Below are 20,993 nucleotides of genomic sequence, written 5' to 3' on the forward strand. Positions count from 1 at the left end.
AAGCCTTCAATGAAGGCACCTTAACCATATGAATCTGTTCCTCTAGGTGTCTAATGAAAAACAAATGTTTTAAATATATAGAATTAAATTCCATTAAAACATAGCATTTTGTTTTTGCAACTTAAATGGTCCCATTCCCATATAAAATTGTCATTCTGTAGAAAATAATTTCAACAATCTTTAAGTTCTAGTCGATTAAAAAACTATATAAATCCTTTTTGTTTTACTTTTCTACATGTACGAATCCACCGGATATCGTTCGGCCTCCTCCAGCATGTGCCTGAAATCAACAGGCTGGGCCAGAGGAGCAACTGGTCCAGTATCAGGTCTACCTGGTACATGACCATTCATCATTTGTGTTGGCTTCTTGCCACCGGCAAGAGCACTTCCACGATTCTTGAGATGTCCATTCATCATGCTAACATGATGACTTATGGTCGGCACGGCCCCCGGGACATTTGTCTCCAGATCGTGTAGAATGGCATCTGTTTGCTCATTTCGGATCACATGATTACCCAACGGTGCTGTGGCATCCGTGTCATCGGTATTCTTTAGTAATTGTTGTATATGATTGCGAATAATGCGTTCAAATTCACGCTGCACCGATGGACTATCCGTATCGCCATCGACCTGCAAATTCAAAATGTTGTATAAAGAAAAAGCCTGATTTTGATTTTTAGAGAAAACTCACTATTTGCAGGCGATTACCGCTATCCATGATCTTAAGCATGGGCAGAGTTTGCTCACGAAAGATCTCCAAACGGCGACGAAATGAGGAAACCGTATCGTCTATACGACCCCTTCCCAGTTGAAGCTTTGAACAGTCCAATAGAATAATGGGCGGTCGTTGTTTGTACTGAAATGCAATTGAGATTATAATTGAATCCATCGAGTCACCGCATTCGAAGTATATTTACCTTATTCTCAAAGTACTTGACTTGTTGTAAATTTCGGGGATATCCATCTATGATAATGCCTGATCGATCTTTCAATTGCCGCAGATTACTCTCGAGCAATTGATTCAATGATTTCTCAGGAGCCATTTCTCCAGCTGCTAAAGCCTCTTTTACTGCATAACTTTCGGTATTGGCACGTGGTGCAGAATCGGTTATATTACGCAAAAGACGTCCCACACTGTTGGAAATTCAAAATTAGGATTAAAAAAAGTATTCGAAAAGTTTAAGTATTCTGAACTCACCTAATATGGGACCAGCCGGGATTTAAGCCAACGGCTTTCAAGCACAATGTTGCCTTATTACTGCCTGGGCCACCGATTACCCAAATAATTGGAGGTATTGATCCTAATGTTGAATCATCTGTTGCTTCCATACTAGTGCCTGCATTATTGAGATTCGGACGCGGCTGTTGAGTGACGACCACGCCGCTATCATCGTCTGCACTAGTTCCAGGACGTGGAGGTGGAGCTGCTGCTGCTGGGGCGGGGTGAGCGACTGCAGATGAACCATGTCCACTTGAACGGCCACGAGGTGCTTCTATTTCCTGACTAGAGCCATCCAAGTCTGCAATATGAGTCGCTTGGGCTTGACTAGGTGCCGTGTCAACGCTAACAATACTGCCGGGTATATCATGTATCCCTCTGCCCATACCTGTAACTCCATTCAGCATGGCCTCTTGATTCTCGAGCGTGCTTAAAATGTCAAGGACTGCGGTACGAAAATCCTTATACACCTCTGTGGGAGCACGCTCACCATTCACCTAAACGAAAAGATGAAATTTTTGATGGCAACTTAACCAAAAAATTGGAATTTCGTTACTCACGGCCAATAGCATATCGCTTTGATCGAAATAATCAGCGACTGGCATCACATTTTTAAAGAAATTTTCCAATTCCATTTTGGCTAGGGAGAGTACAACATGACCTAATTTAGCGCCATAATCGATTTGCTTTTGTAAGACCGACTGACGCCAGGATATTAGGATAACGCCATTAACGACTTGTATCTGTAAGTAAGAGCATTTGAAGAGATTATATAAAATAATTTACTTAACCTCTTCGTTTATTCGTCTCTTGTTATTTTACTTATTTGTCCCACTTTTTGGCACTTATTTAACAATCCCTCTGTGCTGTCCTTTATATAAACACCCAAAATGACTTTTTGTGCCAGCAAACTAGGCCAATTAGTGCAATGTTTATGCCCCACTCAAAATTCATAGGAATTACATGGCCTAAATAAGCAAACACAAACAAAATACAATAAGAACGAGAACTACAACTAGCCCCATTCTGACAGTTAATTAGTTCAAATAGTTCAACAGCAATTTACTAGGCAAATAAATAAAAGAAAAACCCCAACGAAAACACAGAACCACAAAAAAACAGTAGAGACCACAGAAAATACTTGTCTAGCCATGATTATTATGGGGAAAATTACCTTCTCAGAGTATTCAACAACGTCGCGCATTGAGCGTGGATATCCAGATATCAGATAGGCTTTGGCAGCTGGAGCCATTTTCATTTCCAACATCAACACCTCGGTGACCGTTTTCGATGATAGTTGCGAAAAGTCTTGCATATCTGAAAATGAAAAACCCCAAAGACCAACATGAGCTGCTTAGTTCTTAATGATTAAAATCCAACTTACCATTGCCCATTGCGTATTGTTGCAGCAGATCCATCATATTGATGTGGATGACTCCGCGTCTCTCCTGCATAAAGGTATCGCAATGGGTAACTTTGCCACTACCTGGGCCGCCTAAAACAAATATCACTGGCACTTTGGGTGGATCGAATTTGATTTTTCCAGCATTTTGCATATCGATGGCGCCGACATTGGTAGTAGAGCCAAGACGACCCGCCTCCAAATCGGTATTGGTACGATGACCATTTTGATTCCGTGTATGATTCCAATCGTTGCCTGGTTCGCCGGTATCTTGTGCCGCGCTGGCATCTGCAAGTGAAAGAAATCACAAAAAATTGTCACTTCTAAGATAGCGAAAATAGTTATTTATTTAATTTCCCCCTCACTTAATTGATGACCGACCACTCGACAGGCAAGCAACAGTTGAGAGAGGGTTTTGGCACTGTGGTCTCCCCATTAGCTAAACCGGAAACCGGATGTGCTGGCAAGTTAACAAACGCCATACACAAACACACACACACTGAAACTTGAGAAGGAGGCACTGACGTGCCGTAAAGCATTAGCGTTCCTTTCCCCCAAGGGCGCGTCCTGGGGCGGCAGCAATTTGCCAGAAGTGGCAAATTAGCTGAGGCACACAAAACAACGAAACAAATCGCAAAACACATCATTAAAATATGTTTTAACAATTATTTAATTGTATAGCAACGGGCAGTTGCGTCACCAATCGGACTTCATTCATGGAAAAACAGCTGCGCAAAACCAATGTGCCTCACATAAATATACACACATACATATGTATATACAAATATATAGTTATATAGTATGCATATTAGGGATATCCTTTAGGGGCAATTTCGCGGCTTTCCAGTCGCAACCTGTGCACATACGTGATACCATATTTTTATTGATTTTCCAGCAGTTTTATTTAATTGACATGTTGTTTTGTTATTGTTGCTATCTCCTTCTTGCCACTAGTGACAGTTTTAATATATGTATGTTTGTATGTATGTGTAGTTGGTTGGAATACACACACAAAACTATATACCTTATAGGTAGATATGTATGTTTGTATGTGGGAGTAAAAGTTTTTCTGGTGGTCAACGAACACATCCAAGGACCTCCAACTACTAGCAAGGCCAATACCGATACACCGATATTAAAGTTCCCACATAACAAATTATACCATTGGAGCAAGGTCCTTTTTACGCCTGATTCTTTTGCTTCTTTGATTTTTCCATATCATTACTTTAATAAGGAAATCATTTTATGCAATAGATTTATTTTGCTACACATTTTTATCGTACATAATATTCTACAATAATTATAACATTAAAATTTATTCCACAAATATGTACATTTGGATTCTTAAATTGATTAACCCAAAAAAACTATTTTTAAAACGATCAAGTTTCTTAATGAGTTGAAAATCCAAAACATTCATTGATTACCATCTTCTCAATTTCTTTGTTTTTTGTAAGAAATCATTCAATTACTCTATAAAAAATGTAACCTTTCGTAGTTCTAAATTTTGTTTCAACTATTTCAAGGATACAAACAAGAAGATTTTTATAAGTACCAAGTAAATCTTCTTATACAAACAAGAAGATTTTTATAAGTACCAAGTAAAAATCTTCTTGTTTGTATCTTATAAGACTTAAGTCTTATTTGGTACTTAAGTCCAAGCCGAAAACAAAGAATTATACATAGAATGGCTATAACTCAACGCAAAATATTAAGTTTTTGTACGATATCTGTTTAGATTTTTCAACTTAAATCAAACCTTGCATTAATTTAATGTTTTAATTAATTAAATACTTGTTAACATATGTATAACATAGCAATAAAAAAGTTTATTTCATGTCTAATTTAAAGCTATGAGATAAATTAGATCTTAATATGTCATGTATTAAAAATATTCTTGATAAGTTTTTAAGAAAAACATTTAAAGTGTTTTTTATTCTATGGAAAACGTGGCCGATTTTACGACATAAAAAAAATGTATAACTGATAGAATAATACAAATTTTTGAAAAATTGTTATTAAATATTGAAATTTTCAAAAACGATCAAAACAAATAAATATTTTGGAAATATTATAGATTAAATGGTGAACTACAATTTGGTATCAACATTAAAATCCAACTTATATTAAATACTTTATTAAATTTCTGAATAACTTCAAGCTCGAAAATCTTTTTTTTTTAAGCTATCAAAAAATCTATTGATATCCCATCAAATATATTCCCCTGAAATGCCATTCAATGACTAAATAAATTTATATTGCAAATTCAATATAATTAACTAACGTCTCCTTTAGTTGCATTTAAGTCTGAATTAATGCATATATTTCTAATCTGTCTTATAGGATCTTATATTCATACATATATATAAAACGATTGTTATCACGAAGACTCAATTGAAACGATGGACAGCAGAAGCGCTAATGGATAAAATGGCACGTGTTTAATATAACCGCAAGGGAATTCATTTAAGGATGTGTGTTAAATTCAGTTGGGTTTAATATTTCACATTTTAGCCTAACACCTAATTAGTTGAAGAGAACTAAAATGAAATATGTGTTATTTAATCAATGACACTAATCTAAACACCCAAGTTTTAATTTACCACTTTGGCTAACTAACTGGTTTACAAAACAAATATCGAAAATTAATATACAGAGATAATTAGATAAATATAAATTGGCTGCAATAAAGAATTTTTAATTCTTTTCACATACATATATGTGTATAGAAATGTTATGTATTGTTTCATTAATCATTATCCTTCCCTAACATTATCTCTGGCTTGTTTTTTTACTGATGAAGTATGCTGATTCAAACTATGAAATAAACATTTTGAATATTAAGACCTAATCAAAAACATTTCACACAAATTTTAATTATAGGAATGCATATATTTCAAACGAGCCGGTAGAGATCTGAACAATCCATACAAAGTTTATGTATTAATAAAACAAATACTTGAGAAAAAAAACTTTTGAGAGTTTTTTGAAATCATACATCTATATTTTGAAGGAAAGTCCGATATAAGATAAAAGATAATAAAAATTAAAATTTTATACATATATTATTTGAAAGCTTGTCTATTAACATTCATAAAGACTGGTAAGCAAACTCCTACATTATGCCAAAAAGTATGCTATGAAAACATATAAACATGCTGGTAGGTGAAAGCCAAAGAGTTAAAAGGTTAATTATAACTTTAAGCCTCTAGAACATGATCTATTTTATAGATCTGATACTTTAAACAATAATTTAAGTAAAATGTGAGCTATTTCAACTTTATTTAAAATTGTTTTGTGTTTAATATGATCAACTAAAATGAAAATTCTCTATTGGTAATTGCCTCTTGATAGATTAATCAAAAAATCCTTGACGTTGTTTTTTGTTTTTATTTTTTGTGTTTGTTTTGCTCTCACCATGACGCCCGCATTGACTAATGAGTCCTTTAGTCAGTACTTTTAGTCATGACAATCATGATTTACAAATCTCGTTCGCTCTCTCTGGCTTGCATGTACTTTCTGATTGCTAAACAGTGTGAGGTGGGACTGAGTTTCAAGTCTATTGGGGCTTATTACTCACCTGTGTCTAAACAAATACCCATTATCCATTCGGTGGCCAGTATAGCTGAATTTTTGCAATACTTTTTGTTTTGTTTTCACACAACACAACAGCGGCAACAACAACAACAACACACACTAGAAAGGCAATGGTATTTCGTTGGCAACTCATCCAAAAATATGTTCAGAAATCAAAAATAATGTTGCTTTGCCTCAAATTGTTTTAACAACATGAATAGTGGAAAATCGCTAGTCACCTACAAGGGCTATCTCTAGGATACACTTTTTGAAAACGTATGTATGTATGTATGTGACTACTAGTTATTGTAACTAACACGCACAGAGTTAATTTTTTTTCATTTATTTGCTACATAGCGCCGATATTTCCGCTTGCTTGATATATTATTATTATTGTATGCATTATGTCTGGACTAGTGATTTTATTGTACGTTATATTTCAGTTGTCCGTTTTGATTTGATTGCTTGAACGTTCGCAACGAAACTGAATTTCAAAAATGACAAATGGTCGGGTTTTTACCTTTCCTGGCCTGGCCTGGCATGGTCTCGTCTCCTCTCGTCTGGTGGTTTTGGTCTGGTCAGGTCAGTTTGGCAGGCAACGAAGGCGTGCGGCAATGGCAACGGTTCGTATTATTCCAATTAATGAATATTTTATGAATTCCAGCAAATGGTGTTGGATTCCAGTTGAACGGTTTGTCACCGTTCGCTTTCTTTTTTTTTTTTATTTCGCCTAGCTACTGGGATTTTCTCATATATTTAACTGGAATATGCACGCATAGTCTATCTGAAGCTCTATCTCTCTCTCTTACGTGGTCTAGTTCAATTCTATCCAGCTTACTCACTCACCCACTCACCAACTGTCATTCAAATGTACACGGCCCGCCGTTTGTTTATGCGCCCCAAACAATGTTTCCGCGCAAACGGTGCGTTTCTCATACATGTTGTGTGCCTCCTATTCATATGATGGACACATACTTACAATTTGGTTTTAAAGCATTTACATTGTTGTCATATTGTTAGTGTCCTGTCGTCCATGTTGATTCTTGTTGTCGGTTCTCTCGCTCCTTCTCTCTCTCTCTCTCGCACACTCTATTATTTTGGTGTAAGTAAATCCTTCGATTCACAGCTGTTGGTATTGAGTACAATGGATAATAGGCAAATAAATTAGTGGTAAGAAAGTGTACATACACTTAAATAGGTAAACGATTGGTAAAAATAGTTTTAACTTTATTTAATAAAGAATAGCTTATGGATCGAAATCTCAAAAATGGTGGAGGTGTTTCGAAATTTTAAAATATATTTGATATTGGACTGTTTTAAATTTAAACAATAAAATCCAATACCTTTGAATGCAAAAACGACAGCCGAATATTCTGCTAGAATGCTAAAATTTTGTGTTTCAGCTTCAAATTGGTATAGTTGTTATATCTTACAATTAGTATATAAGTAGTTAGATATTATTATATTATCATTGCAGTTTTAAAGTCTTAAAAAAATTAAACATATGACAACTAACTACATACAGGTAATTTGTTCACATATTTTTGATGATTTTTACTTCAATCTCATCAATGTCATCTCGGAATCAATTAAAAATCTCATCAGTCTCATCTCGAGATCAATTATAAATCTCAAGATGATATATCTGTGGCACTCAAATACCCTTTCTGTAAAGAACTATATAACTCCAGTATTTAAATAAAAAAATACTGTATAGCTCTACCATTTAATTAAAGGATCATTCATTTGTTTTAACTATATAATTAATTTTCAAAATTATTTATTTATGTAAAACGGCATTTAAATAGAAAAGTTTGATATTTCCTTAGTTTTACTATTCCTTTGGTATTTATATTATGTAGTTTTTTAAATAAATTTTTTAAAGATCAGCACTTAAAGTTTGTGTAAGTTATTTATTAGGAGCGTGCCTGTTTAATATATAGAACTTAAGGATATAAGTAAGACATGACAAAGTATTGAATATTTCATACATTTTATTGGTCCTATTTATTTATCATTCGTAAGGATTACAAATTGATTTTAGATTCGAACTCCCACAGTGGTTAGTAGTGGGACATAACGAAATTGCACCATCATGACCCAGTCATCAGAAAAAAAAAAAAACGAAATTGATAACGAAAAACGTTTCACCGAAAAGAAAGCCAGATGGTGGCGAGTGCGGGGACATACGAGTTAGATGCCTTCTTCAATTAGATGGGAATTGAAACACTAGTGAGTCCGTGTTGTTTTGCCGGAAAGGTAAAGCGTTCAATTAATATTTATGATGGTAATAATTGACTAGTACAATTATTTAGTTTCTTACAGTTCAATGCCATTCAGTTGCAGAAGGATAGAAGCGCTGACATTTGATATTTGACAGCTGTCACAATTTCCAAAGAGTTTTTACGATTAAAATTTTATTTATTTCGATTTCAACAATTGGATTTCATACTCATACAGAGATTGCTTGAAATTCATATGGTGATGATGAGAGAGAGTTCAATAGGCCTGGCAAGGACATGCAAAGAAATTCAAACTCAAGGAAATTATTTCCTCTCTCTCTCTCAATTGGTTTGTATGTTTGTATATCGATCAAATTGGTCTCATATCGATCCATAGGCTAAACAGATGCGACGCCTAATTTGGTTTGGAAGTTGGGATATGTCGCATGCCCCATTGTCGGCAAGGACAACAGCAACAGCAATAGCAACAACAACAACAACAACACCACCAAGAGAATAGAAACCTGACATTGACACTCACACCGCCAGGACAATGTCAACAATCAGTGTGCGTGTGTGTGTGTATGAGTATGAGTGAGTAAGTGTCTATATATGAGTTTGAGTGAATTTCCAGCTTATGCGTAATTCTAGTCCTTCACAATGACCAATGACCAGAGCTCGTGTCTTACTCGTCCTTGGCTTTTTGTTCTGGGGCGTTTGTTGTTTTTCCCTCACTTTTTTCTCACCACGCTTCTGTTGTGTGTGTGTTTTTCTTTTTTTTTTTGCTTTTTTTTATTATAATTAAATGCCTTTTTGAAACTTAATTAAGGCTATACATTAGGACAACAATTGAGCAAGTCATCAAGAGTTTAACGCCACCAAGAGAAACCCAGTCTAGCTAGGTCAATTGATTCACAATTGAAGCAAGAATCTGGCAATGGTCAAAGGTGAGCACAGTTACTGTGATTAAGTTAACTATAAACTAATAAAGTCATAGAGAGCTGTCTTCGTTAACTACATTTCAGAATTCCTAGAATCTTGTTTGCGAAAAACTGTCAAAATTTATTTTGAGAATAGTGAGAAAGTGTTTTAGCTCATTTATAAGGATTATTTTCTAATAATCCTAATAAAGTTTCTACTTTGCTTTGATTTGAAATCTTTTGAAACATAATTTCTACTAAGGACTTAAGTGAATTGAAATTTAATCAAAATACAATATTTAAAAATAAATAGATCGAAGGAATTGAAAACTATTTCCACTGAATTTAAAAAGAAAATAAAAATTATTACATTAAATTTGCTATTTTTTTAAAATTAGTTTTAGTTCTAAATTAAACCAATTCAATTTTATTATAATTGCTTTAATAGATGAAATTAATATTCAAACCAAGAGTCCTGCAGAGTTGTCAGAAAAGAAATTTCTAAGCAGAACTACTTGCCTTAAAGTTTTTTTTATCCTAGTAGGTGTGTTTAATATTCGCATGTTAAGAATCTGCATTAATTTGTCGCTTGCTAATTAAGTTCAAACTTAATTAAGATATCTATAAGTTTCATACCATTTTATAAATAGCCAAATGAAATTCCATTCCCAATTATAAAGGCCATTGTCCTTGCCCGATTGGTCTATGTTCGGTTATGTCCTTCATACCTATTTGGGCTAATGTAGTCATTTAAAGGTGATTAGGGGTTCTTGTGTAAAATATTTACACATTTTTACGAAATCGGGCCACTTGAGAGCCTTCAACAGTTGGTATTAGACTCATTGGATCTTCCCTCGTTTAGTTTATCGAGTGCATGCAAACTTTTCATTGGGAAACTCCCATAAACCACAAACGCGTTTATAAATTTTTAATTATCAACTGTAAAATTCCCAAAGCCGCAGCAAAAGGCGTGGCAATTGAACTGCTTACCTCTTCACTATTTTATGGATTTTACTATTCAAGTATGACATGTTTGCATGACTAAATAAATATTGATTCAAAAATGGGTAAAGGACACAATACTAGCTAGTTATCAAGGCAAACGTGTTCAGTTTTTTTTTTTTTTGTTTGTTCTATTTATTTCAATCCTCCACATTTAAAATATTTCATTAACATAGAATAAAACATAATATCACTGGTACAATTTGACTAAACTACACATACAATAGTATATACAAATATTAGAAATATAATCTTAAATCTTATTGACAGTCGCCATCTCGCCACTTGGCGAATACGCTTGATTCTCGTAGCCGGTAAAATTACCCAATACCATGGATATATGAGATGGCGAATGCTGAATGCCATTCGATGATTGCTTATCATCCAGTCCATTTGATTTACCATGTTGCTTCTTATTACTGGTGGGTAGAACAAACGAATTATTCCGACACACTCGATGCAGAAACAGACGCAGCTTAAAGAAGGCAAAAAGTAACACATAGATGCAACAGGACAGAACAAGGACACCGAGCACAGTGATGAATGCCTCCTTGGGCTTACTCCAGTCAATCACATGGTAAATATATGGTTTACCCTTTCTGCAAGACGAAAAAGGAAACAGTATTAAGAAAATGCTTGGTTTAATGACTAACCTATGCAAAAGACTATTTAGTGTTTGAATTTATCAATATGGCTTTTTGTTTTGTATCAAAATTTACAACCTAATATTTTTATGACTAGATTATGAATAAGAAATATTTAATTTATTTATGAATGACTTGACTTGACAAATGCCTTTTTTGCAGAACAATTAGAGTAATAACTTTTATTTCAAGTTCATTTTAAGTTCCTTTAAAAATTTGGATGTATGTTTTAACGAAGAAGTGACCTGAATACCTGACAAACTGGACTACCTAGTCCATAATTTTGTTTGCTTCATCTCAAACTTTATAGTGACTACTATATTGTTCTTGTTTTCTGTAAAAAGTAAACAAATTTGTAGTACTTCATTCTTTTGTTACTTATTCTAGGATAGATTTATCATATGCAAGCTAAAAGAAAACTAAGAAAACGAACGTTTTCTTTTAAAGTTGGTGTAGACTGACAAAAGCTTCCTAACTAAATATATTAAATATAGTAAGGGTATTAAGCCCTAGCGTTATTATTGAGAAAAGGTCAGATGCAACTTTCAGAAAATTAATTACAAATACTTTAGCAGTCCTTTACCCACACACGCACACATATAATAGTAAATGATGTCTTTACATATATTAACTTACTTGTTGATACCTCCATTGATTTGATAGATATAAGAAAATATAGCATAGATAATGCCAAATAATACTGGAAGAAAGATATGTAAAAGTCTCAGTGGATGGGCCACTATCCATAGATCGATGAACATGCAAATGGAATTGAAACCATGGGTGAGCACATTTGTGGCATCCAAAGTGCTTTCATTAGCTGAAAAGAAAATTGGGAAACATATATTAATTTCAATCGAATACTTTACTTTAGGGAATAATTTACCATCATAGAGTATGCTCCAATAGATAATAGTTATCACAATGGAAAGAACCAAAGTGATTATATGCATTCCCCAATAAATACGGAAAAAACTACAGCAGCCATTCATATTCAAAAGTTTATCTAAAGAATAAAGTTTTTACATTTTGATAATGCCTTTTGTTAATCACTTAAACAGTTTGTATTCTTACCTGCATATTCTGGATGATAATGCCAGATGGTAACCAATATAGCACCCAAGAGATTTGTAAGCATGCACATCCAAATACCCCAATTGGTCATATAGATGAAGTACAACCAATAACTGGACTCATCATCCTTTACGGGCCACATCGACTCAATCACAACGGCCACAAAGAAGAGAGCCATGAACCAGCGATAGAACAGATATGTCATACTTTTTGTACATGTTTGCCACTGAAAAAGTAAAAAAAAAAAAGAAATATCTTGTTTAAACATACATTTACATATATGTGTCTTAGTTAGTGGTAATTGCAGTTTGATACTATATAGTAAAGCAGAGCTATTATACAGGTATACTATACTATATATAGATGGTGGTCTGGTGACTGATTATCGATGGTTCGTGTGCTTATGAATATTTCATTAGTTTAATTTCAAATACTAGAACAATCGTTTCGCCTTCTTGGTCTCCTTTGCCTTCATGGCCACATTGATGATAGAGAAGTCATCAAATATGCTCAAGGTAAGACAATACATACTTATATAATGGTTTCACAACAGAGACCTGTGACAACGCCCAGTGCCTTTGTCTGTTAGCAGAGGTTAGTTAGTTAAGCCCTTCAATGGCAAAAGACCAAAGAAAAAGAAACATTATTATGATATTTTTCGTATTCCAATTGAATTGAAATATCCAGGAACCAATAATTGGATTATTACCTAAATTACCCACTGAATTTTAGTTATTATCTAACTTGGGTGATTTTCTTTCTTTTTGTATACCTACTTAACTAATAATGAGAGTTTCTAGATCTATGTTCTGTTAGTTACCTCTAAAAGTTCGCAATGCGTAACCCAAGTAAACCCTTTAAAATACTCATCAAGTTACATTGACCCCCATACAACTCCATTATTCCCAACCACGTCGTATACTTAATATCAATTGCGTGTCACTTGGAGGCGTTTAATTCTCAAGGACGTTCCATTGAACGCACTTGACTAAATAATCAAATACCAAAAAAATATTCTTACCTGCGATTTCACAAAGTCATCAGGTGTATGATGATCGAATCCGCAGCCTTTTCGTCGAAATTCCTTTTTAACAGGATGCACGATACCCTGCAGTTTACTCATTTTAATAGCTTCCAATTTGGCGTAGTAGTTTGATATTTTTCACAATTGCTTTTTGTTTTCTTAAACGTTTAATTTATTGTTCTTGAGACAACTTGTCAAACAGCAATTATGCGTTTTTTTGGGCCATTCTCTGTGCAAGTTTTACAATGCTTTCTTTCTGCAAATATAAAGAAAAAGGTTCAAATATGAAGTAGTTAATTTAAGCAAAAAAAAAATAAATATGAAATAATCTCTTTCAGGAATTTAACCTCACCACGGCTTCACACAATTAAAAATTGAAGAGAGCCGAGAACAACGTATCGAGAAATGAAGGTTCAGTTGAATTCATTTGAAATAAACTTTGTTTTTGAAGTAAATTAATGAGTAAAATGAAAAAACAGTTTATTTTTAATGTAAAAGGTAAAACTTAAACTATTTTTATGTTATTTCATAGTGATGACAGTGATTTTAATTTAGTTAGTGGCTAACCCAATAATGGCTCTTCCAAATATGGAGGTCAGCTAGGATAAGTCTCTGAATTAATTTAAAAATTATAAGATGCCAGAACGCACTTTGGATTTTTTATATGATATTTCGTTTAACCAGAAGTAATGTTGCAAATGTTATTGAAATAATCATTAAAAAAATTCTAATGATTTTCAGTGTGTACTTTTTTGGACACAAATAAAAATTGTTAACGAATAACAAACTAATATTGAAAAGACGCAGTAGGCTCTGAAAGAAAAATTCATATTGAGTCTGAAAACAGACCTTCAGTTATTCATTCAGAATTGTATTTTTGTATCGTTAATACTTCTAGACGTAAATAAAAATAAAAAATAAAATTTTATTTCCAATATGTATAAGTTAAACAAATTATTATTGCCCTCTTGGCGTCCAATGATGTGCGGTAAGATGGAATTGAGTAAGACCAATTAACAATCTAAAAACACTTTTGCAATCCTCACCGACAGCTTCGCGTCTGTATTGCGATAAACAAGTACGGGATCTCACCAATTTTCCATTGATTAAAATGTCGGAAGGTAAATTTAAATACATTATGGCTCAAGTCTATATACATGGCGCAATGGCCAGTGCCAGGGAAGTGATACGGGGCAGTAGTTCACAAAAATATCATAGTAAGTCCTAATAACCGATTCAGTGTGTTCAGAATGTCTATATAGAGATGTGACGACCTTTTCAGTTGATATCTATGATACTCTTCGTAAGGAGGCAAAGCAATACGATCTGTGCACCCAATGCACTGGCGGTGGATATATTGTCCATGATAGCCAAAATAAGTACCTTAAGATCTATGGTCGTTCTCAGGCCATGGGCAAGGCAGACCATGAGAAAACTCGGGAGATCCTGTCCGAGAAATATCCAGGCTACAAGATCGATGCAGAACCTGGAGATTTTGAAGAGTAAACAATGCAAGCGACAACGTGCAAAGGGCACCATAATCCAAAATTCAATTTTATGAATCGAAATTAATATAAGTAAATTTAAAATAGTCTAAAGTTGTTGCAAGTTCCGGTTTCAAAAGTGTGCCAGAGGGCAATTTAAACTACTAGGAAGAGAAGTTTTTACTCTATTCGGCCAGACATCTATTTAATGTCCACTTATCAATTTTTACATGGAGTTGGATCGGCTTCAATTAGACAACAATTCAGTCTGTTCATTCGCTTCACTGAGCTCTCTATTATAGATATTTCCATGGTTAACATTATTGCTACTATTTAAAATTGTTGTCTAGTCATTTGCGATCTTTATTTTGCCATGTTCCAACTTGTGTGACATTAATTGTCATTATATCCCATGAGTCGGCTTTATTAGTTATATCTCTGTCTCTCATAATATGAATGTGAGTTGGAAAAATAAGCACGAAATAATAAAACAATAAGTCCGCTAAGGTCGCACCAAATGGGCTGCAGAATGAGAAAAGTTAACAAAATACTACAAAAAGGTGTAGGTCATCACGCTGTTAAGTAATTCATACTGCATAAAGTCCCTAACCATGAATAGTAGTGTACTACACTACCAGAAAAACAAGGCTAAACTTATGAAATGTAACTTGTGGGTTTTTAACCCTGAAACTGTTTGAGTATCTTATCATTTTGCATATTAAAGTTAAGATAAACAATTTTATAGCCACAGCAAGTTTTTTCTCTGTTTATCTCTATTGCAATTAAGACTCGAAGATTTTATCTCATGAGGGACAATTCTGTTATAAAGAGAATTTTCGAAAAACTTGAAAATAAGAAAAAGTAAGTCGACCAAATGAAAGAACTGAATGAAAACTACCGACTCAGCTTGTCATTATAGATAAATCGTTAAAGAACCAAATATCTTTTGATATGCGGATATCATATAGACAGTAGCAGGAAAGATTTTTGATCTCTGATTCAATGTCCATTCATTTACAGTTCTAAGTAAAGTACCTAAACTAACAAAACTTTAATGTGAAAGTAAAATTTCCAAATTTCAAACAATTTATAAAAGTGACTAATCTTGAAATGCTTTAAATTTCAATTTTGAATTAGAACTACTAATTATCAAGTTATCTCTTTAGGAAAGACAAAAACTGCCAATGAACAGCGAAATATTAAAATATATATTAATTTCATGAAGCTATAATTTTTTTCAATTTTTGGGGGTATTACAAATATTCAAGTTAGAATTATGTTTTAACCTTCACATTGGAAAGTGATCTTCTAATTTGCATTATGATCCCGAATACTTGTTTCTAGGATTTTGGATTATCACTAAAGAATACATATCTTTATTACATGTACATTGTAATTTAGGAACAAGCAAAAACTAATTTTAAATGCAATTTTCAGTTTTTTTGTTATACTTCTTCATTTATTAATTTTATAAAATTACCATGGTCATAGCAAGTTGGCCATTTTAGACATATCAAGGTGAATTAACGCACTGAGTATTATACTTTTAATTATCATTCTTATATAAATTCCATTTTTTGCAATTTTTTTCAAATTTTTGTATCCAAGATACAACCAACTAATTATTTGTTATAATGAAATTAATTAAGGTTCCATAAAGTTGCTATATGTGCCTACATCGAAAAGCTATAACAAACTACATTCAAAACATTAAATAGATGTTTCTTTTGTTTTCACGATGGTTTTTATGGCATATACAAATGCTAATGTAAGTCGTATTAAATTCTTACAAAGACACAAGAGCTATTAACGGAATAATTAAAATTCTTAATGGAAAAAATGTTTAAATATAAAATCAGGTGCGAAACCACTGGCCTCAATGCAATAAAACTAAAACAATATTTTACTATATATTTTAACAAAGGTCTTTTTAAAGGTCACCTATTACAAAAATGTAGATCATTAAAACAAAATTAAAGTGTCTACTTAAAGAGTTTTTACTAAGTGCAAACACTTCTAAAAATAATAGAGGATACCATCTAGATAGTATATTATTCTTGCATAGTATATTCTTCTCTTAATTAAAATATTTCGTTTAATTATACAGCTTTTTTCTTTTTTTAATGTAATGTAATCTAAATGTTCAAAGATTAAATTTAAACATGTTAATTATACCGTTTACACTTTTAGCTAAAATGGCATACATAAATTTAAAAAAAAAACACACAATTTGCAATTCAATTAAGTAGATACACATAATATTGTTTCATTGCCAGGTCGACCTCTTCACGATTGTCTCACTAAACAAGTTGACTAAAACCCACCTCAAAGTATTTTGGGGCAATTTTTCAAATGTCTATCAAATATGTTTTTAGTAATCAATTTTAATAAGGCCCCCTGTGATTAAAATAGAGTATTTCCAGTTCGTTTCTCTTGCTGTAAAACGAATTTTCCGAGCAGACAGAAAAACACATTTTAAATGAACGTAAAACTCTGATGTTTATCGTCCCTGAACTTGCACGCAGTTCACAGATAACCAACAACAACAACAAAAAAAGGTAAAAAATATGTTTAAAAAAAAACGAGACAAAAAAATAACAACTACCAAAGCGAATGCTAGTCAACTAACCTAGCCACAATTTTTCAAATTTATTTTTGACTTGTCCCCTTCATTAACACACACACACATGATGTGTGCCACATTTTGGTCAACAAAACTTATGCATGTATTTTATATAGGTTTATGGCTCTTAAAAAAAAAAACGAAATGTACTACAATGAACCTGAAGATACAACAAAATAAAAAAAACTTGTTGACCTTTACAAACTGTGTAAACAATTTTGCTTCTTTTTCTTTCAAGTTAAATGCAGTCAAACCACATGTGAATGATCGATATGATATAAAAAAAATACTTAAATGAATTCCCAAAATAACAAATCTTGTCTTAATACTATAAACATATATTAGAGCATAAAAAGTCTTTGTCCATCTTATCTCTGGTTAGATAAGAGAGACACAACTATCTTCTGCTCAAGAAGAAAGAAGATAATTTGCCTAATTTCCATTCAATAGCCATAGAAAGTGAAATCCCAAAGAGTTCAAAGCCATGACAAACATTTCTTATGTTAATGTCAACGTAACCAGCTCGATATCTGGCTGGATGGCCAAGCGACCATTTGACAAAACTTTCAAAATTTGCGTTTAAATTTGTTTTAATTGTTTAGGTTAGAAATTTGTTTTCTGTTTACGATTTGCCAAACACAAAGTCCATTTAGCTCAACCCCAATAATAATATAAAGTACTAATCAAAAAATCATTATTAAAAAATTCTTAAGTTTTTTTTTATGACGCCACTTGGACGCTAATTAGTCCATTGATAAACCTTGATTGGGTTGTGAAGTTTGCTTTCTGGAATTGCTGATTAGGTGAGAAATTCAATTACTTATGCGTTTCAATTGATTGAAATGATATTTTGACTTGACTAAATCAAATATAATTTGCATATAACAGTAGAATAATTTGTATCTATTCTCAAGGTATTTAAATTTGATTACTTTGAGAAAGAGAGTTAACGTTTTTGTCTTGCATAGAACTGTTAGTGAAAGTGTAAGTAAGTACTTGCTTAACTGGTTTCTAAGTTGGCCCAGTTGGGATACTTTGTATATACTTTGTCCATACCACGATTACACTTCCCTGGCTCTAACGAGTTGCTTACATTCGTTTTATTTGTGTCTACTTCAGATAGATGCATTCATTTTTAAAGCTTTAAAATTCAATAGGAGTTTGCTTTCAACAATTCATTGTGTAAACAAGTCTGTCTGCTTTAGCTAGAAGAGAGTAACTTAGGAGGTAAATACTGTCAATTCTTTCATTAGAAACTATTTTCCAAAAAACTGATCGAACTTTTGTTTAGTTTTTAAGACACGAACAACTATCAACATGAAATGAATCCAGAGCTAGCCGATCAGCATCAAACTCTATAGAGGATTTAGGGCAAAGAAGGAAAAGTTTCCAATTATTTACATAAGTATATATAATTATATTCTTGATCAAATTCATCTTATTCTTATTTGGCAATCTGTTTATTAAACATGCAAAATTGTAGTTTAAAAACCCTTAGTCTAAAAGTTATCATAAATATTTAGAATATAATCAAAAAGTATGAAACTTAATTGTTAGATCATAAGACTGACAGACTAAAAATTAAACCTACAAAAATACTTGTTTTAAGAAATGTTTGCTCTCTAAAAACTGTCAACAGGAAAATCAGTCTATGGCTATGAAAATAATTCCCTCAACGACCTTTGGTTAAGTAACTTTGGCATTGTAACTTATTTTGTTTAGTCATTGGCTATGTGGTTGGGGGGATTATGTATATTAATTTTCTTCTAATAATATTGATTAGCTACTTATTTAGAACCGGTTTTAACTAGTAGCTAGTAACAGTTATTTGCTTTAACTAAAAAATTTGTTTAAATTTTCAAGATCCAAGCCGCAAGCCGTGGCAATTAATGGCTTATTGTATAGTAAGTATATAATACAAATAATAATAATAAGAAAATTTGTAGCCCATCTTCATTGTAATTTATCGTTATATATTTAATTAATCCATTAATATTTATAAAAATATTGTTGTTTACATATACACATATAATTGTTAATTTGCAAAGATTCCATATGGTACGTGCCTTTCAATGAGGCAATAAGTATGCATATGGCTAAGCTAGAGTTTCGCCGATATACAACAGATATGCCATGTATATAAATATATATTACATAGATACATATATATGTATATATGTATATGTATATACATTGAAACTATTTGCTTTGTGCTAGATTTTGGCTTTACACAAACTTGGCCAACACCTCGAAAACCATTGGCAGGTACTTATAGACACACACACACACTCCACACACACAATGCATAGAAAAAGAACACAAAACAAAGCAAAGCAAAGCACAAAATAGGCTAAGCTAGTTAACAATAATAATGATGTTGTTTTTTTCTTCTTCTCTTTTTTTTCTTTTATTTGTTAATGTTTTTTTTTGTATTATTATTATTTTTTTTTGCACACTTGGAGGGAATTACACGCGTGGCTTGGCAGTCTAACTGGCTTCTTTTTTTCCATTGCTGTTGTTGTTATAATTTTTTGGCAGCAAGTTGGTAATGTATATTTGGGTCACCACAGCAACAACAACAGCAAGCAAAAACCAAAAACAAAAAAAAAACTTTGCATAACGGTTTGTCTGTCATTTTTTTTGAATTGCATTTGTCTTACAGCAACATTCACATTCACATTCATGCGCCAATGCATCAGAATCGAAGAGAGTAAAAGGAGCACACGATTCCCACATGGTCGAACCTATATCCAACAAAAATAACAATATATAGTAATATATATTTTATACCAACCCAAACTCAATCACGAATCACGACTTGACGACGCGACGCACGTTTCAAAACTGATCGCAGCTTGAATGGAACCAGTCTCCCCTAGACCCAAAACTCTCACGAATATCGTAGCTGTGTAGGTAGTTTTATCGTATACATAAACCAGTGCTTGATTCCCTCTCTCTCTCTTTCTCTCTCTCTCTGTCGCTTACGACCATGTGTGTTTGCAGGTAAGTTGGCTAATTTAGTGGTTGCAGAACGATAAACAGCCGCAACGTAGGCCATAATGATGAAGATAATGATGCTATTTTTTCTCTGCTTCTTGTTTGCCTCTCCTTACTTTTGTCTTTTTTTTTATCAAATTTCGTCATAAGAAAAGACCAAGCAAGGCAGACTTTAATTAGTCTTTGTCTTTTTTTGGAAATTAGCTTTGAAGTTAGGTACAGTTTACAGAGACGAGAAAGAGGCACTGAACTTGTTTCTGAACAAATAGAACACATTAATTTTTTCCAATTCATATCACATTTTGCGTTGAGTAAATTAAGGTGAAACATAAACTAAATACATTAGAAAACCTTGTAATTGAACTTGTAACTTGAAACCCAAAACACTTGAATACATATGTATCCCCATTTATATTAATTACCTTTTCCTAAAAGCAAACGATTTTTTTTTATATACAAATATTGCTTCTTAGAACCAAGCGTTTTAGAAAAATATCTTAATGTATAATTTATATAGAAGAAAGCATCTTAAATAATTACTTAATCCATTCTTTGTCTATCTATGTATGTCTATGGTACAACTCTCTTAATCTATTCAAATAGCAGCTATAGAATTGATTTTTTCACTAATGAACGGTAATTTTTAAACTTTATTCATATACAAATAATTCTAGTTACATGTATACGATGTTTCTTTTCTATATTTAATTTCATCGACTGTCTGTCTCTATTATTTATCTTTGTTTCAAAGTTCCAATCAAAAATGAAACCTTTCTCGCTACCTTAGTAACTCTTATTTTTCATAA

General features: G+C 32.8%; 3 protein-coding genes across 3 annotated transcripts; 1 reads left to right on the forward strand and 2 right to left on the reverse strand.

Moving 5' to 3' along the window:
• Positions 1-109: 109 nt before the first annotated feature.
• LOC6642850 (adenylate kinase isoenzyme 5) lies at positions 110-6,739 on the reverse strand. Its single transcript, XM_023175716.2, has 9 exons — positions 6,718-6,739; positions 2,604-2,909; positions 2,394-2,536; positions 1,780-1,962; positions 1,608-1,716; positions 1,199-1,520; positions 918-1,134; positions 692-856; positions 110-630 (listed from the first exon to the last, which is right to left on the reverse strand). Exons 1-9 carry the CDS (start codon positions 6,737-6,739, stop codon positions 232-234), a joined length of 1,866 nt encoding a protein of 621 aa, XP_023031484.1. The 3' UTR covers positions 110-231.
• Positions 6,740-10,465: 3,726 nt separating this feature from the next.
• On the reverse strand, positions 10,466-20,044 carry LOC6642851 (protein rolling stone). Its single transcript, XM_002065179.3, has 6 exons — positions 19,985-20,044; positions 13,081-13,339; positions 12,060-12,285; positions 11,872-11,991; positions 11,622-11,805; positions 10,466-10,940 (listed from the first exon to the last, which is right to left on the reverse strand). The coding sequence occupies exons 2-6, from the start codon at positions 13,180-13,182 to the stop codon at positions 10,595-10,597; spliced, it is 978 nt and encodes a 325-aa protein (XP_002065215.1). The 5' UTR covers positions 13,183-13,339; positions 19,985-20,044; the 3' UTR covers positions 10,466-10,594.
• LOC6642852 (sex-regulated protein janus-A) lies at positions 13,930-14,674 on the forward strand. Its single transcript, XM_002065180.4, has 3 exons — positions 13,930-14,071; positions 14,136-14,300; positions 14,366-14,674. Exons 1-3 carry the CDS (start codon positions 14,020-14,022, stop codon positions 14,587-14,589), a joined length of 441 nt encoding a protein of 146 aa, XP_002065216.3. The 5' UTR covers positions 13,930-14,019; the 3' UTR covers positions 14,590-14,674.
• Positions 20,045-20,993: the final 949 nt, after the last annotated feature.

Source organism: Drosophila willistoni (genome assembly GCF_018902025.1).
Source record: "Drosophila willistoni isolate 14030-0811.24 chromosome 2R unlocalized genomic scaffold, UCI_dwil_1.1 Seg167, whole genome shotgun sequence".
NCBI classification, from domain to species: domain Eukaryota; kingdom Metazoa; phylum Arthropoda; class Insecta; order Diptera; family Drosophilidae; genus Drosophila; species Drosophila willistoni.

What these genes read in the sequence shown, in the direction of transcription:
- LOC6642850 (XM_023175716.2), bottom strand. Translation starts at nt 6,739, where the DNA reads ATGCCAGGCCAGGCCAGGAAAG. An exon ending in ACAATACGCAATGGGCAATG is followed by an intron (nt 2,537 to 2,603) that starts GTAAGTTGGATT and finishes TTTCATTTTCAG; the next exon opens with ATATGCAAGACTTTTCGCAA. An exon ending in CCCGGCTGGTCCCATATTAG is followed by an intron (nt 1,135 to 1,198) that starts GTGAGTTCAGAA and finishes AATTTCCAACAG; the next exon opens with TGTGGGACGTCTTTTGCGTA.
- LOC6642851 (XM_002065179.3), bottom strand. Translation starts at nt 13,182, where the DNA reads ATGAGTAAACTGCAGGGTATCGTGCATCCTGTTAAAAAGGAATTTCGA. An exon ending in ATGACTTTGTGAAATCGCAG is followed by an intron (nt 12,286 to 13,080) that starts GTAAGAATATTT and finishes TTACTTTTTCAG; the next exon opens with TGGCAAACATGTACAAAAAG. An exon ending in ATCAATGGAGGTATCAACAA is followed by an intron (nt 10,941 to 11,621) that starts GTAAGTTAATAT and finishes TTCGTCTTGCAG; the next exon opens with AAAGGGTAAACCATATATTT.
- LOC6642852 (XM_002065180.4), top strand. Translation starts at nt 14,020, where the DNA reads ATGTATAAGTTAAACAAATTATTATTGCCCTCTTGGCGTCCAATGATG. An exon ending in TTGGCGTCCAATGATGTGCG is followed by an intron (nt 14,072 to 14,135) that starts GTAAGATGGAAT and finishes CCTCACCGACAG; the next exon opens with CTTCGCGTCTGTATTGCGAT. An exon ending in TAGTTCACAAAAATATCATA is followed by an intron (nt 14,301 to 14,365) that starts GTAAGTCCTAAT and finishes CGACCTTTTCAG; the next exon opens with TTGATATCTATGATACTCTT.